We start from the raw sequence: 12,258 nt of genomic DNA, 5'->3' as shown, positions 1-12,258 counted from the left end.
CCTAGTCTCAGAACTATAGTACATCCAATGTAGGGCCCACGCCACGCTCCTATAGATGGGCCAACTCAGGAGCCTGGTGTCTACCACTCACCTGCTTTTCCACAATCAGAGCCCACTTTTCCTGCAGACCACTTCCTCTTAGGCTTCTCTGAGAAAATTAGTTCCCTCAAACATGCTGGACAGTTCAGGAAGCAAAAGCCCTCTAGCAATAAGCAGGTTTGTACTAATTACATTAAGGGAAAAATGATGTGTCCATTCCCAGGGTTTCTCCACCGTAACACTAGCAGTATTTTGGGCCAGATAATCCTTTGTGGTGGGAGCTGTCCTGTGTACTGTGGGATGTTTAGCAGTGTCCTTGGCCTCTAGCCACTAGATGCCAGTAGCATTTCGCCCCAGTCACAACAATCAGGGGTTTCTAGATACTGCCAAATGACCCCTGGGAAGATGACAGAGTCTAGTCCACAAGGGACTTTCTAGATACACAGGTGTTTCTAGATACTGCCAAATGACCCCTGGATAGAGACACATTCTAGTCCACAAGGGAATTTTAGAGAACATGGAAAAATCCAGAATTAGGTCTCTGCTAGGATTCAGTTGTCAAGATCAGTCTCTTACTCTGTAATAATTAAAACAGTTTAAGAATTTGGAATTACAAAGAGACATCAAGTAAAAATAGTATTGTCCTGTGGTTTGCAGATTCTACATTAAAATCTCCTAGAAGAGATCAGTACTTATTCCTGGGGGCTCCCAGAAAATGTCTTTTCCATTGTTTTGGTTTTAATCTAATCCTCAAAGGTAGATAAATGACCCCTCTGGCCATTTCTAAAAACTAAGATTGTAAGCCTGACACTAAAACTTGATTTAAATCTTCCCTTTAGGGGAAGGCAAGGCAGGCAGGTAACAAGGCTAGGCAAAGAGAGAGGTAGGATGTGACTAAAGATACAGGAATTGTGTCCATGGGCCTTTTTTAGGTGTTGCAATACGGCGTACATACAAGGAAAGGGCTGAGAGGTACCACAGCAAGTCTACTTCCTGTTATAAAAATCTTAAGTATTTTAGTTTCATTGAGAGAAATACTACAATTTTCTCCTAGGAGTCAGAGTAAATAATCTAGAAAGCCTGAAGAAATCTTAGATGTAAATTGGTCGTTGATGCTAAATGCTTCCAATGTACTCTGTTACCAAAATCACTCCTGTCACTGAGCAATCTTCTGATATGGTTGTTAGGGCTCCAGCTGGAAATTTACTTTTGGACTATTTAAGCAACATTGCTCAAGCATGTGGAGAGATGAAACTTCTAAAGCAGAAAAGGAAATTTTTAAGCAATAAAATAATCCTCACCCTGTGTGTATGTAGGTTGTTACCTCAAATTAACTTCATTAGGCTAAGCACATAAAACAAATGGCATTCATGTTTATTTTCAATAATTTATCAGAGACTGCTTCAAATGGAAGAGATTATTTCTATTGCACTTTTTCCATTTTTTTAAACCAAAATGATTTCAAATAGTTTCTCAATTATACTCAATATATCCCCTATGAGAAAGGTTTATTTTCCTCTTCCTTTACTGAGGTGCTGAGAGATTTCTTGTTCTCTGTTCCTAATGATGAAGTTCTTACTTCAAGCAATTGTATATTTCCCCTTTGAGGAAACTTATTTGGGGGACCTATTAATATCACCATTGTTAAGTTAATGTATATTGAGTGCTCACTATGTGCCCAATGTAGTGCTAAGCCCTTCCTACATATTACCTCATTACTTCACATAACACAGTATTTCACAGAACACATAATGTAGTAGGTGCTAATATTATCCCCTCTCAGATAAGTAAACTGGGGCCCAGAAAACCTGCCCAAGGTCATGTAGCTAGTGGCAGAGGCAAAGTATTGGCCCAGTCTGACTCCAGAGCCCACTCTTGTAACCACTTTGTAAACTCTCCTAGTTAAATGAGATAAAGTACAAGGAGGGACTCATTCAAGCCCTGACAGCCAGGAGGGGCTCCTTTTATTCACAAATATTTATTGTATATCTAATAGGAACCAAGTACTGTCTGGGCAGTAAATACAGTGGAGAAAAATACAGGCAAGGTTTCCTGTTCTCATATAACTTAAATGATAGCTCAATTTTCCTTCCATGTGAGTTTCATAAAATATTCCTCAATAGGAATAAAGAAAAAAAGTAACAGGTTTTCCCTCAAACAGATTGCTAATCTTGGAGATAGCTTCTGGGAGACCAAAGAGAAGGATGGAAGATAGGACCAGGCAGCAAAGCAGCCAGAGGGAAGGATGGTAATAATAGCATCTTCACCTGCTGTTGGAGACATACATAACCACAGGGTGAGAGATGAGAGGGAGCGTAGCAGACATCAAAGTAATCCCGGAAAACACTGGCCACATGGTTAGAGGTGTTGGCCTTGCCACCAACTCCTAATGTGCTCTTTTAAAGGTCCTGTACTTCTCTGGGCCTCAGTTTATCCTTCTGTAATACATCTGGGTTGGTCTGTTCTGGACCTACATAGCTCTAATGCTCCTGCCCTGACAAGTTAAACAGATATTCTGTCCTTTACTATTAGGGCTGAGGCTAGCAGGAAAAAAACTCACTGAGTCTTCCACTCTGGAGAAAGATTTCATCTCCCACTAGCCATTTAAAAGCCACTGATGGAGCTGTCTCCTGAACCAGGGCATGCATCACCTTTTTGTCATATTCACACTTGTAAAATGGCAGGACCTACCAGGTCACATTCTTGAAATCACCAATTGCACATTCTACTGGTAATGGGATCATGGCCCCAAGAACCATGTGGAACTCAAGGTCAGATCTCTATGTGTATATGACACACACACACACACCTGCTACCTGAGAGCAACTCACCTGTCAGCATAGCGCAAGGTATTCAGAGTGTGTTCAGTGGCCACGTGGCTTGGTGAGATGTTGGCAATCATGCAGGTTTTGGCATTGCCAATGAAAGAGTCCTTCAGGACCTGCCCGAAACAGAAGGCAGGTCCTTGAGTCAAAGGGTATATTGATTACTTATTGTGTACAGGACAGTGGGCCAGAGTCACCCCTTCTTCAAAAAGGCAATTCACAAAAAGAAGAAATGCAAATGATCAGTTAACACTCACTTCACCACTAATCAAAAAAAATGCAAACAAGCCATTAGAAAAACAAATATATTTCACCCACAAAATTAAGAAAGACTCATGAGGTGAGCAGCTGCCCTGGTGAAAGTCTCGGAAAATGGGCACTTTCCTACACTGTTACACCACTCTGGTACCATGTGCCAGGAACTGGTAAAAGCTTTTGGGAAAACAGTTTGGCAGTAAGTCTCAAAACATGAAGAATGTGCACACTGTTGGCTTGGCAGTCATACTCCCAGGACTTTATCCTAAAGTGGCATTGTTCATATGATTTAAAAAAATGTACACACAGGAGATTAACTACAACATTACCATAGTAATAAAATTTGGAAAATCTAAGGGTCCATATAAATAGGGAACAAACTAAAAAGTTGCAAACTGAATGTAACACAGCCACTAAAAATAATTATGTATAATCTGTACTTAGGTACATGGAAAGATCTAAAACTTATCTTTGAGTGAAAATGGTAAATGATTCTATAACTACAAGTGGATCTATGTGTGGATGGATATGTGGGCAGAAAGATGCCTGGAAGGATGTTTACCAAAATGTAGCAGTGGTTATTGTAGGGAGGTGGGATTTTCAGGTGCCTTTTACCAATTTCTTTGTATTTGTATGTACTGTTTGAAATTTTAAAAAATTAAATAGGAAAACATTTTCTGGGGTTGGGGGATTTGTTTTAAAAACGTAACAGAGCTAATGTCAGAGTCAGGACTAACCACCTGTAAGAAGGGCTTCCTGGGTCCCTGGCTGAAATAGTGTTTGAGAAGACACAATCTAACTCACAGATCACTAATTCTGACTAGGAAGGAGCTGTATTATTAGAGGTTCCTCCTCAGGCCCTGTTAAGCTGCTGGTCTAGCTGTACAGAGTGAAAACCTTTCCCAGAATACAAAGATCCTCACTTAGACCAAAGTGCTACTGAGTCTGAACACAGAACTCCATGCAGACAGGAACTCGGGGCATCCATAAATGTCTCACGGCATTTGTTTGTAGGCAGACCCCTTCATAGACCACTCTTCTGCAGCCATTATAGATGCTTATCTATTGGTGTTTTCCACTAATAAAGAAGTATATATTCATGACAGAAAAATGGAAATCATCTATAATTCTACCATTCAGAACATGTGCATAATTTTTCTGTATGGCTTTTTGCCCCTTCATTTCATATTTTTAAACTATAGATCTGTCATCTTTCCTATCAGTACATGTCAAAAATCTATCTCATTCTTTTAACTGCAGCTGTTATTTTTTCTTGAACACTGGTCTTACAGCTAACAAAGTACCAAGCACAGCTATCCTCTCCCCACTTCCGTCAAGGGCTCAGAGACTACACTAAATCAATGGGTTTCTTTACATTAGAAATGAGCAGAAAGCTATTGGGTGGTGATCAGAAGAGCACACTACTGCTGCCCCTGGGGGAACCGGGCTGCTTTGTTCTGCTGCATTATCTGCCTCAGGATGCCCCTTTCTCCTCCTAGGCGGAGATCTCCTGAAAGGAACATGAGTCCTCCCTTTGCCCTGCTCGGACCCGGCCTAGCATTATGCCTTGCTGGCAGTTGGTACTCTGCTGAGTGAACACATGAATGAAAGAAGGAACAAATGAATGAACCAGATAGAACAAACTCAAAGCTCACATGTAACTTTACCTGAGTTAATTTGCTTTGCCTGAAGGGAGTGTGGGTGTGTTCCTGATCCAATGCTCTGATACATTCCTTCAGCTGCAGAGTGGTAAAATAACAAGCATATCAAATATCACATGTAAATAGAGAGCAACAGATCAGATTTTTCTATAAACCACACAGGCAATCCTCCAAAAGGAAGTCAAAATGCCCTGGTAGTTTCTTGTTCAGCAAGAAGAATAAACTAGACCAGAAAACATCATCCTGTGTTAACTGTGCCCACTTAAGGGACCCTCTACTTAAAGACTGTGATCCTAGGATTAGCCCTGATAGCAGGGAACAGACAAACCCAGACAAACCACCACAGGTCCCAGAGTCTAAGTTTATGTGTTGGCAGTTCTGGCTTGCCAGATCCCTTTCTCTCCTCTTCTCACACTATCTCAACTGTAGATATACTTCAGAAAATACACCACTCCCTGCGCCTCCCTGCTTACACTTTCACATCTATAGGTACACATTCAGATAGAAATGGTCTGAACAGGGCAGGAGAAATTGTCGAGTCAGAACTGTGGAGAAATCATTCAGGTCTACCTCCTCATTAAAAAATAAAACAAAAAGATAGGGACTGTGGCCCAAAGACAAGAGCATGCCACTTACTCCTGGGTAGAATCCCTTCAAAGTGCTCAAAGAAGTGCTCACTGGACATCCCTAGTGCCAGCAGAAACTTGGATGTCAGTCTCCAGGGGCAACATGCCCATCAGAAAGAGCAGGAAGAGCCAGGGTGTGGGGAGGATATGGGGAGAGATCTATTTCTGAGCCATGCATTTAAGCTAAAAGGCAGTCAATGAAAAGGAAGGGAGGGAACTGGATGGAAGGAATCCTTTGGAAGTACCAGTGCTGGGAGTTCCCTAGGAACAGGTAATTAGCCTTGAGAGTTCTCAGTGACAGCCATAGAGACCTGAAACTGACCCCTCTCTAGCCAAGAAGCTTCAGAGTCTAAGAAGGTACAAGTACCCCCCACTTTTTGAAAGTTCACATTATACCACTTTACTTTTAGGAAATAACTACATTAGTACCTGTTTTTGCTAACTAAAAGAAATCTGAAGATTTTCACTTTTACAAAAAAAGGCAAAAAGTGAAATAGCATTCAGCATTTGTTTTGCAGCAAGCTGTTTAGAGGCAGTGTGCATCCCAAGCAGTGAGAGTGGTACCACCAAGCTTCTGCCCCAAGGACCACACTCAGCATCCCAGAGTCAATCTGCCATAGCTCTGAACTGTGTATGTGAGCATCTGTGCTTTATCTCAATTTACTTTGTGCATCCGTTAGCAAGATGTGTCGTAGAGTATCAGGAAAGCCTGAGAGGTTTTTTTTAATTAAAGTATTGTTGATATACGGTCTTATATTGGTTTCAAATATAGAACACAGTGGTTCAACAGTTACCCATATTATTAAATCCTCACTCCCTCTAGTGTGGTCACTATCTATCAATGTAGTAAGATGTTACAGAATCTTTAACTGTGTTCTCCAGGCTATACTACTGTCCCCGTGACCAACTTATATTGTGATTGCAAATTATTGTGCCCCTTAATCCCCTTCTCCCCCTCCCACTGCGTCCCCTCCTTTTGGTAACCACTAGTTACTTCTCAGTGTCTATGAGTCTACTGTTATTTTTTTCCTTCTGTTTTGCTTTGGTTTTATACTCCACAAGTGAAATAATTTGGTATTTGTCTTTTTCTGCCTGGCTTATTTCACTGAGCATAATACCCTCTAGATCCATCCATGCTGTTGCAAATGGCAGGATTTCTTTTCTTTTTATGGCGGAATAATATTCCATTATGTGTATGTACCACATCTTCTTTATCCATTCATCTACTGATGGACACTGAGGTTGCTTCCATATCTTGGCTATTGTAAATAGTGCAGCGATTAGCATAGAGGTGCATATGTCTTTTCAAATCAGGGTTTTTGTTTTCTTTGGGTAAATTCCTAGGTCAAATGGTATTTCTATTTTTAGTTTTTTGAGGAACCTCCATATTGCTTTCCACAACGGTTGGCACCAATTTACATTCCCACCAACAGTGTAGGAGGGCTCCCATTTCTCTGCATCTCTGAGAGGTTATATTTTAGGTCTGGGAACACCCAATACTTTCTCCATGTAAATTAATGGTAATCACTTCTTCACTTTTTGCCATTTTTATAGGAAAGATTTCACAGGAATGCTCTACTTTCAGATACTGGGGGAAAACTGCAAAAGGGAATTTTCTCTTTTATTATAGATCAGTCCAATATCATGAAACTTTAGCATAGAGAAGATTCAAAAGGGACGAACAGGTAACTAAACCCTGCCTGAGTTGTATCTACCCCTTACATCCTCAAATTCAAGTGTGGCCATCAATCCCTAGGAGCCCTGGAATCCCTTTAGCCCTGCTGAATCAGCATAGGAAGTACACTTTATATGGAGCACTAAGGGAGACCCAAGGGGAATACTCAAGGAAGAAACAAGGGGCATCTCTGTGCTCCTCACGGAGCCCGGGATTTTGATCCTATCCTAGAAAGCTTATTCCCAGGCCCCTTTGCATGCTATCTCCCATGTGAGAGAGACATAGTCAAGTCCCAAAGAGTTGTATGACTTCAAAGGTACTTCTTTCCAGGTTTGACAGTAGATTCCTGGACTATGGTTTTAAGTATGAGAATCACTTGAAACCAATATAAGATTGTATATCAACTATACCTCAATTAAAGAAAAATAAATAAATGTGAGAATCACAGATATTTACTTCGAGGCTGTGGACCCTTAGCCAATTCACTAAACCCATCCGAGCCTCAAAATCCTAATCTATAAAATAGAATAAGAGAACTTGCTTCATTTATCCCACAGAGTTGTTGTAAAGACTAAACTGACTAACATATAGTAAGTGCTCAAAATATATTGGTTCCAAGGCTCCTTGGAGAAATGGTTGATTGCAGGGATAGGGCAGGGGAAGTACAAGACGAGTGTGTGATACCTCGTAGTGCCAGAGGGCAAAGAGATGTGCAAAAAAAGGATAGGGGCATATCAAAAGGATAGAGGGGCCAACCTAAAAGAGCTCCAATGGCAAAATTTGGGATGGTTTGAGCAACAAAATTATGATAGAAATCAATTATAATCTAGCAAATAAATATCCATTTACTGTTATAAATAATGTACCAAATAAATAAATTGGAAAGAAAGGACAGCTCTTTCATCCAGCAGAATTCTAACTAATTAATGAGGAAAGAATGATGGGAATGGAAAAATCCCAGCAGGTAAACACCACAGTAATAATTTTTACAGGTAAAAATCATCAATGATGCCAAAATTAGGTAGTGAAAGTGTGATGTAAGCAGGACATTTGCATAGTTTCAAAGTGTCTCCCCATAAGATACTTATTAATAAATTATAAAAGGAAAAAAAATAGTGACTTTACAGCAGAGAAAATGAGCCCAAACCCCCTTAACTAAGTGACTGAGGTTAACATTACCTGTAATAAAACAATATATTGACATCATGCACTACCTGACATGATACACTGAGAAGGGTACAACTTCTGTGGTACTCTTCTTAAAAATTCATTATCTAAGCATCAGAAAACATCAGGCAAACCCAAATTCAGAGATATTCTGCAAAATAACTGTCTAGCATTCTTCAAAGATATTAAGGTCACAAATGACAAAAAATGAGACTATGGAAACATGACAGCTAACCTTAATATAGGATTCTGGATCCAGAGAAGAACATTAGTGGGACTACTGGTGAAATTCAAACACGGTCGATTGATAGCAAATAAGTTCCTGATTTAATTTTACTATGGTTATGTAAGATATTAACATTAGGGAAGCTGGGTGAAGGAACACTATATATTTATTTTTTGCAACTTTTTTTAGTAAATCTAAAATTATTTCAAAAAAAATTTTTTTAAGGTACTGATTCTCTCATCTATCTCAGCCTCCAAATTTATCCCTCATGAAGGCTGGAAACAATGTGCCTAGCTGGAGATTAGTCCTGATCAAAAGGACTTAAAGTAATGTGGAGGAGCAGACCCAAGGCAGCACTTTTCAGCTGTAAAAAGGAATGAGGAAGATCTCTATATCCTGGAGTGAGCTCAGGATATTGTTTAGTTAAAAAAGCAAAGTGCAGAACAGTGTTTACAATGACTTTTTTCCCCCCTAAGAAAAGGAGTGAATACAAACATACATAAAAGGAGAAAATGGTTCTCTAAGGGGAGGGAAGTAACAGGGTTGAGGGGACAGGGATGGATACTAGACTTTTCTGAATATGGTTTGTTTTACAATTTCTACTTTAACTGAATATGAAATTGGTAAGCTTAAACACATAGAAAGAATTATATCAAGCAACTTGGCAACACAATAATATGACTGTACATCCCTAGTGGGATACAACCTAAGAGTAAAAAGGAAACTGCAAAGAAATCTTAATCTGAATTCAATAATCATATTATGAGTAATAGTAGCACTATTTTGAAATATATTGAAGTAGAGCAAAAAAGTTATATTAATGTCATCAGGAGCTAAGAATTTAGTATAAGAGAAAAGGAAGAGAAATATAAATTCAAAAATACTAAGTAAAAAACCCTGTAATCTTAAATTTGAATTGATTCATTAGTATGAATCACTGATATATTTTTCTCTTTTGAAAAAAAATATATTTTCCTAGTTCTGTACATTAAAAAGGCCTAGAACTGTTAACCATTTTACATTCCCACCAGTGATGTATGAGGGGCTCCAATTTCTTCACATCCTTGTCAGTAGTTGTTAATATCTTGTTTTAAATCATATCCATTTTAGCAAGTGTGTGGCAGTATCTCACTGTGGTTTTAATTTGCATTTCTGTAATGATGAAGATGTTGAGCATCTTTTTGAAATATTTAAAACTATAAAATAAAATCTGCTGGTAAGGATCACTATGTAATGATACAATGGAATATTAAAATAATGCTGTATTAAAAAAAAATGGCCTAGAAGCAAGGACTAACCGAGGGGTAGGAAGCACCCCTAGTATCCCTAAATGGTTTCTAAATACCAAGGCTTGTTTCCCTCTAAAACCAAGGCTTGTTAAAGGAATAGCTGATTCAAGGTTTGGGGAAGAAAATATACAAGATAAGTATGGAATATTTTATCATATCAGAAAGCCAGGAAGCTATCAGGGACTAGTAGGTCTGGGTCAAAAAGACACAGGAACACACTTGAAAAGTCTCTCACTGGCCAAAGATGAGCAATTTAAGCAGCAAAAATAATTATTACAATAAGTTTATAATAACAAAAAACAAATAAAAAAGTAAAAAAAAAAAATCTCATTGGTCATGTTTATGTTACCAGGACACTAACTCACTCTGAAAACTAGTGAGTGGAAGCAAAGAATCAAGCATTTATCTTGCCTTCATATAGTATGGATTATATCAGGATAATCAGAAAGTTTAGGGAAAGTTCTTTCCAGCTAATAAACACAGAAGGAATATTAGAAATAGAATACCAGGAGAGGCTCAAGATTGCAGGGTGAGAAGGCAGGATGGAAACCTCCTCCCACACAAACACAAAGGAAGCAACTACAGCAAATCAACTAAACCTGAAAATGAACTGAAGATGGCAGAACACACCATCTACACATGAAAAAGAGAAGACCACATAGAAAAGGGTAAAGTGGCAGAGATCTGACCAATTGGGACTGAAGCCCTCCCCCAACCCCAGCCACAGGCAGGAGGAAGAGGAATGGAGCAAGGAAGAAATAGGTACCCAGGAACTCTGTGCACCTGGCCCTGGAGCTCTGGGAACACAAGTCCACATTGCACTGGCTTCTGGTGATTAGTGGGACTGGACACCAGGGACAGCTGGAACACTCAGAGGCTGAGACACCAGCTGCCTGTGGAGGACAGGCCACACTCCACTGGACCCACAGAGACCCAGCACAGAGGCAGAAGTTTGAAACACTTGCAGGCACTGGGAGGACAGCCAGAGGGGTAAGGGTTGGATGGGGCTGTTTCTGCAGGAGAAAGAGTAGGTGGGCAATACCTCCCCAGCTCTTCCTCAGCCCAGAGGTCAAACAGTCTCAGGAGCCCCAGGTGCTCCATTCCCCTCACTGGTGGCTCAGCTCTGAGGCACCTCCCTAACACGCCAACATGCCACACCACATAGCCCAGCAATGTTGAACTTTGCTGCCAGTTGGGCAGAAGGAGACTCTCCCAGCTTTTATGGCCCTTTTTCAGCCCAACTGGGGAGATACCTGCAGGAGCCAGCTCTGAGAGGTCCTCCCTCCCAAAGGGTAGTCAAGCCAGGTGCTGCACACCGCACTGCTGCTAGGGGGTACCTGTGGCACTCATTGCTGCAGCAGCTGCACACTGCCACCTTGGAGGGACTGCCTCTGCTTCTGAGTTGGCCTCTCACTGCCTGACTCGCTACTGTGTTCTCCTGTGCCCCCATCTAACCCCCACCCCCAGCAATTGAGAGCCCATGGACCCTTCCACTGGGCGACTCACTGTTTCAGTGCACCCATGCCCTTTCCACCCTGTGGCTAACCACCACTTCTAAGTACCCAAGGGCTCCACAACTGGGTGACTTGCCACCACTGTGAGTTCATGCACCCTGCCATTGTGCAACTCACTCTGTGGCCACCCCACCCGTCCCTTTAAAACAGCAACTGGGCTTCACAGTAAAGGAGAAGCAGGCACTGGAGAGGAAAGAGTCCTGAACGTCTAGGCACCACAGGATGCCCTCTTCATAAAGCCATCACTCTCTAGATCAAGAAGCATAGCAGATCCATCTAATACAAAGGAAGAAACATAGAAAACCTGACAAAATGAGGCAGAATATGTTACAAACAAAACTACAGTTTAAGACACCAGAAAGAGGGCTAAATGAAACAGAGATCATCAATCTTCTTGATAAAAATTTCAAAGTAAAAGTCATAAATATGTTCACTGATCTGCAGACTTAAAAGTCATAAATATGTTCACTGATCTATAGACTTAAAGACCTCAGGGAAGACTTCAACAAAGACATACAAGAGCTGAAGAATACAGTAACTGAAATGAGATATACAATGGAGGGAATGAATAATAGATTGCGGCAGGCAGAGGAGACAATGAGATGGAAATTAGAGAACAGAAACACAACAAAGCTGAGGAGCAGAGAGAAAAAAGGATCTCTAGGAATGAAAGAATAATAAGAGAGCTTTGTGACATGCATAAAAAAACAGTATTTGCATAATAGGGTACCAAAAGGAGAAGAGAGAGACAAAAGGATAGAAAATCTCTTTGAGGAAATACTTGTTGAAAACTTTCCCAATCTGGGGAAGGAAACATTCACGTCATGGAAGCACAGAGAGCCCCTAACAAAAGGAACCCTAGGAAGTCAACCACAAGACATAAGAATTAAAATGACAAAGATTAAGGATAAGGAGAGAGTATTAAAAGCAGCCAGAGAACATAAGTAAAAGATAACTTATAAGGGAAATCCCATCAGGCTA

The 12,258-nt window shown here is 40.5% G+C and overlaps 1 protein-coding gene across 1 annotated transcript in view; it reads right to left on the bottom strand.

Annotated features, from left to right (window-relative positions):
• The window catches only part of KIF24 (kinesin family member 24), an 81,046-nt gene that overhangs the window by 5,858 nt on the left and 62,930 nt on the right, over positions 1–12,258 (bottom strand). The window contains exons 9-10 of the mRNA XM_017657617.3: positions 4,787–4,858; positions 2,871–2,980 (exon numbers count right to left, since the gene is read on the bottom strand). Of these exons, the coding sequence (XP_017513106.3) occupies positions 2,871–2,980; positions 4,787–4,858 (182 nt within the window). The remainder of the gene's footprint in view (positions 1–2,870; positions 2,981–4,786; positions 4,859–12,258) is intronic.

The sequence above is a fragment of the Manis javanica genome, chromosome 2 (genome assembly GCF_040802235.1).
Source record: "Manis javanica isolate MJ-LG chromosome 2, MJ_LKY, whole genome shotgun sequence".
In the NCBI taxonomy this organism is placed as follows: domain Eukaryota; kingdom Metazoa; phylum Chordata; class Mammalia; order Pholidota; family Manidae; genus Manis; species Manis javanica.
The sequence above is the reverse complement of the archived record's forward strand: the minus strand, read 5'-3'. Positions and strand labels throughout refer to the sequence as shown.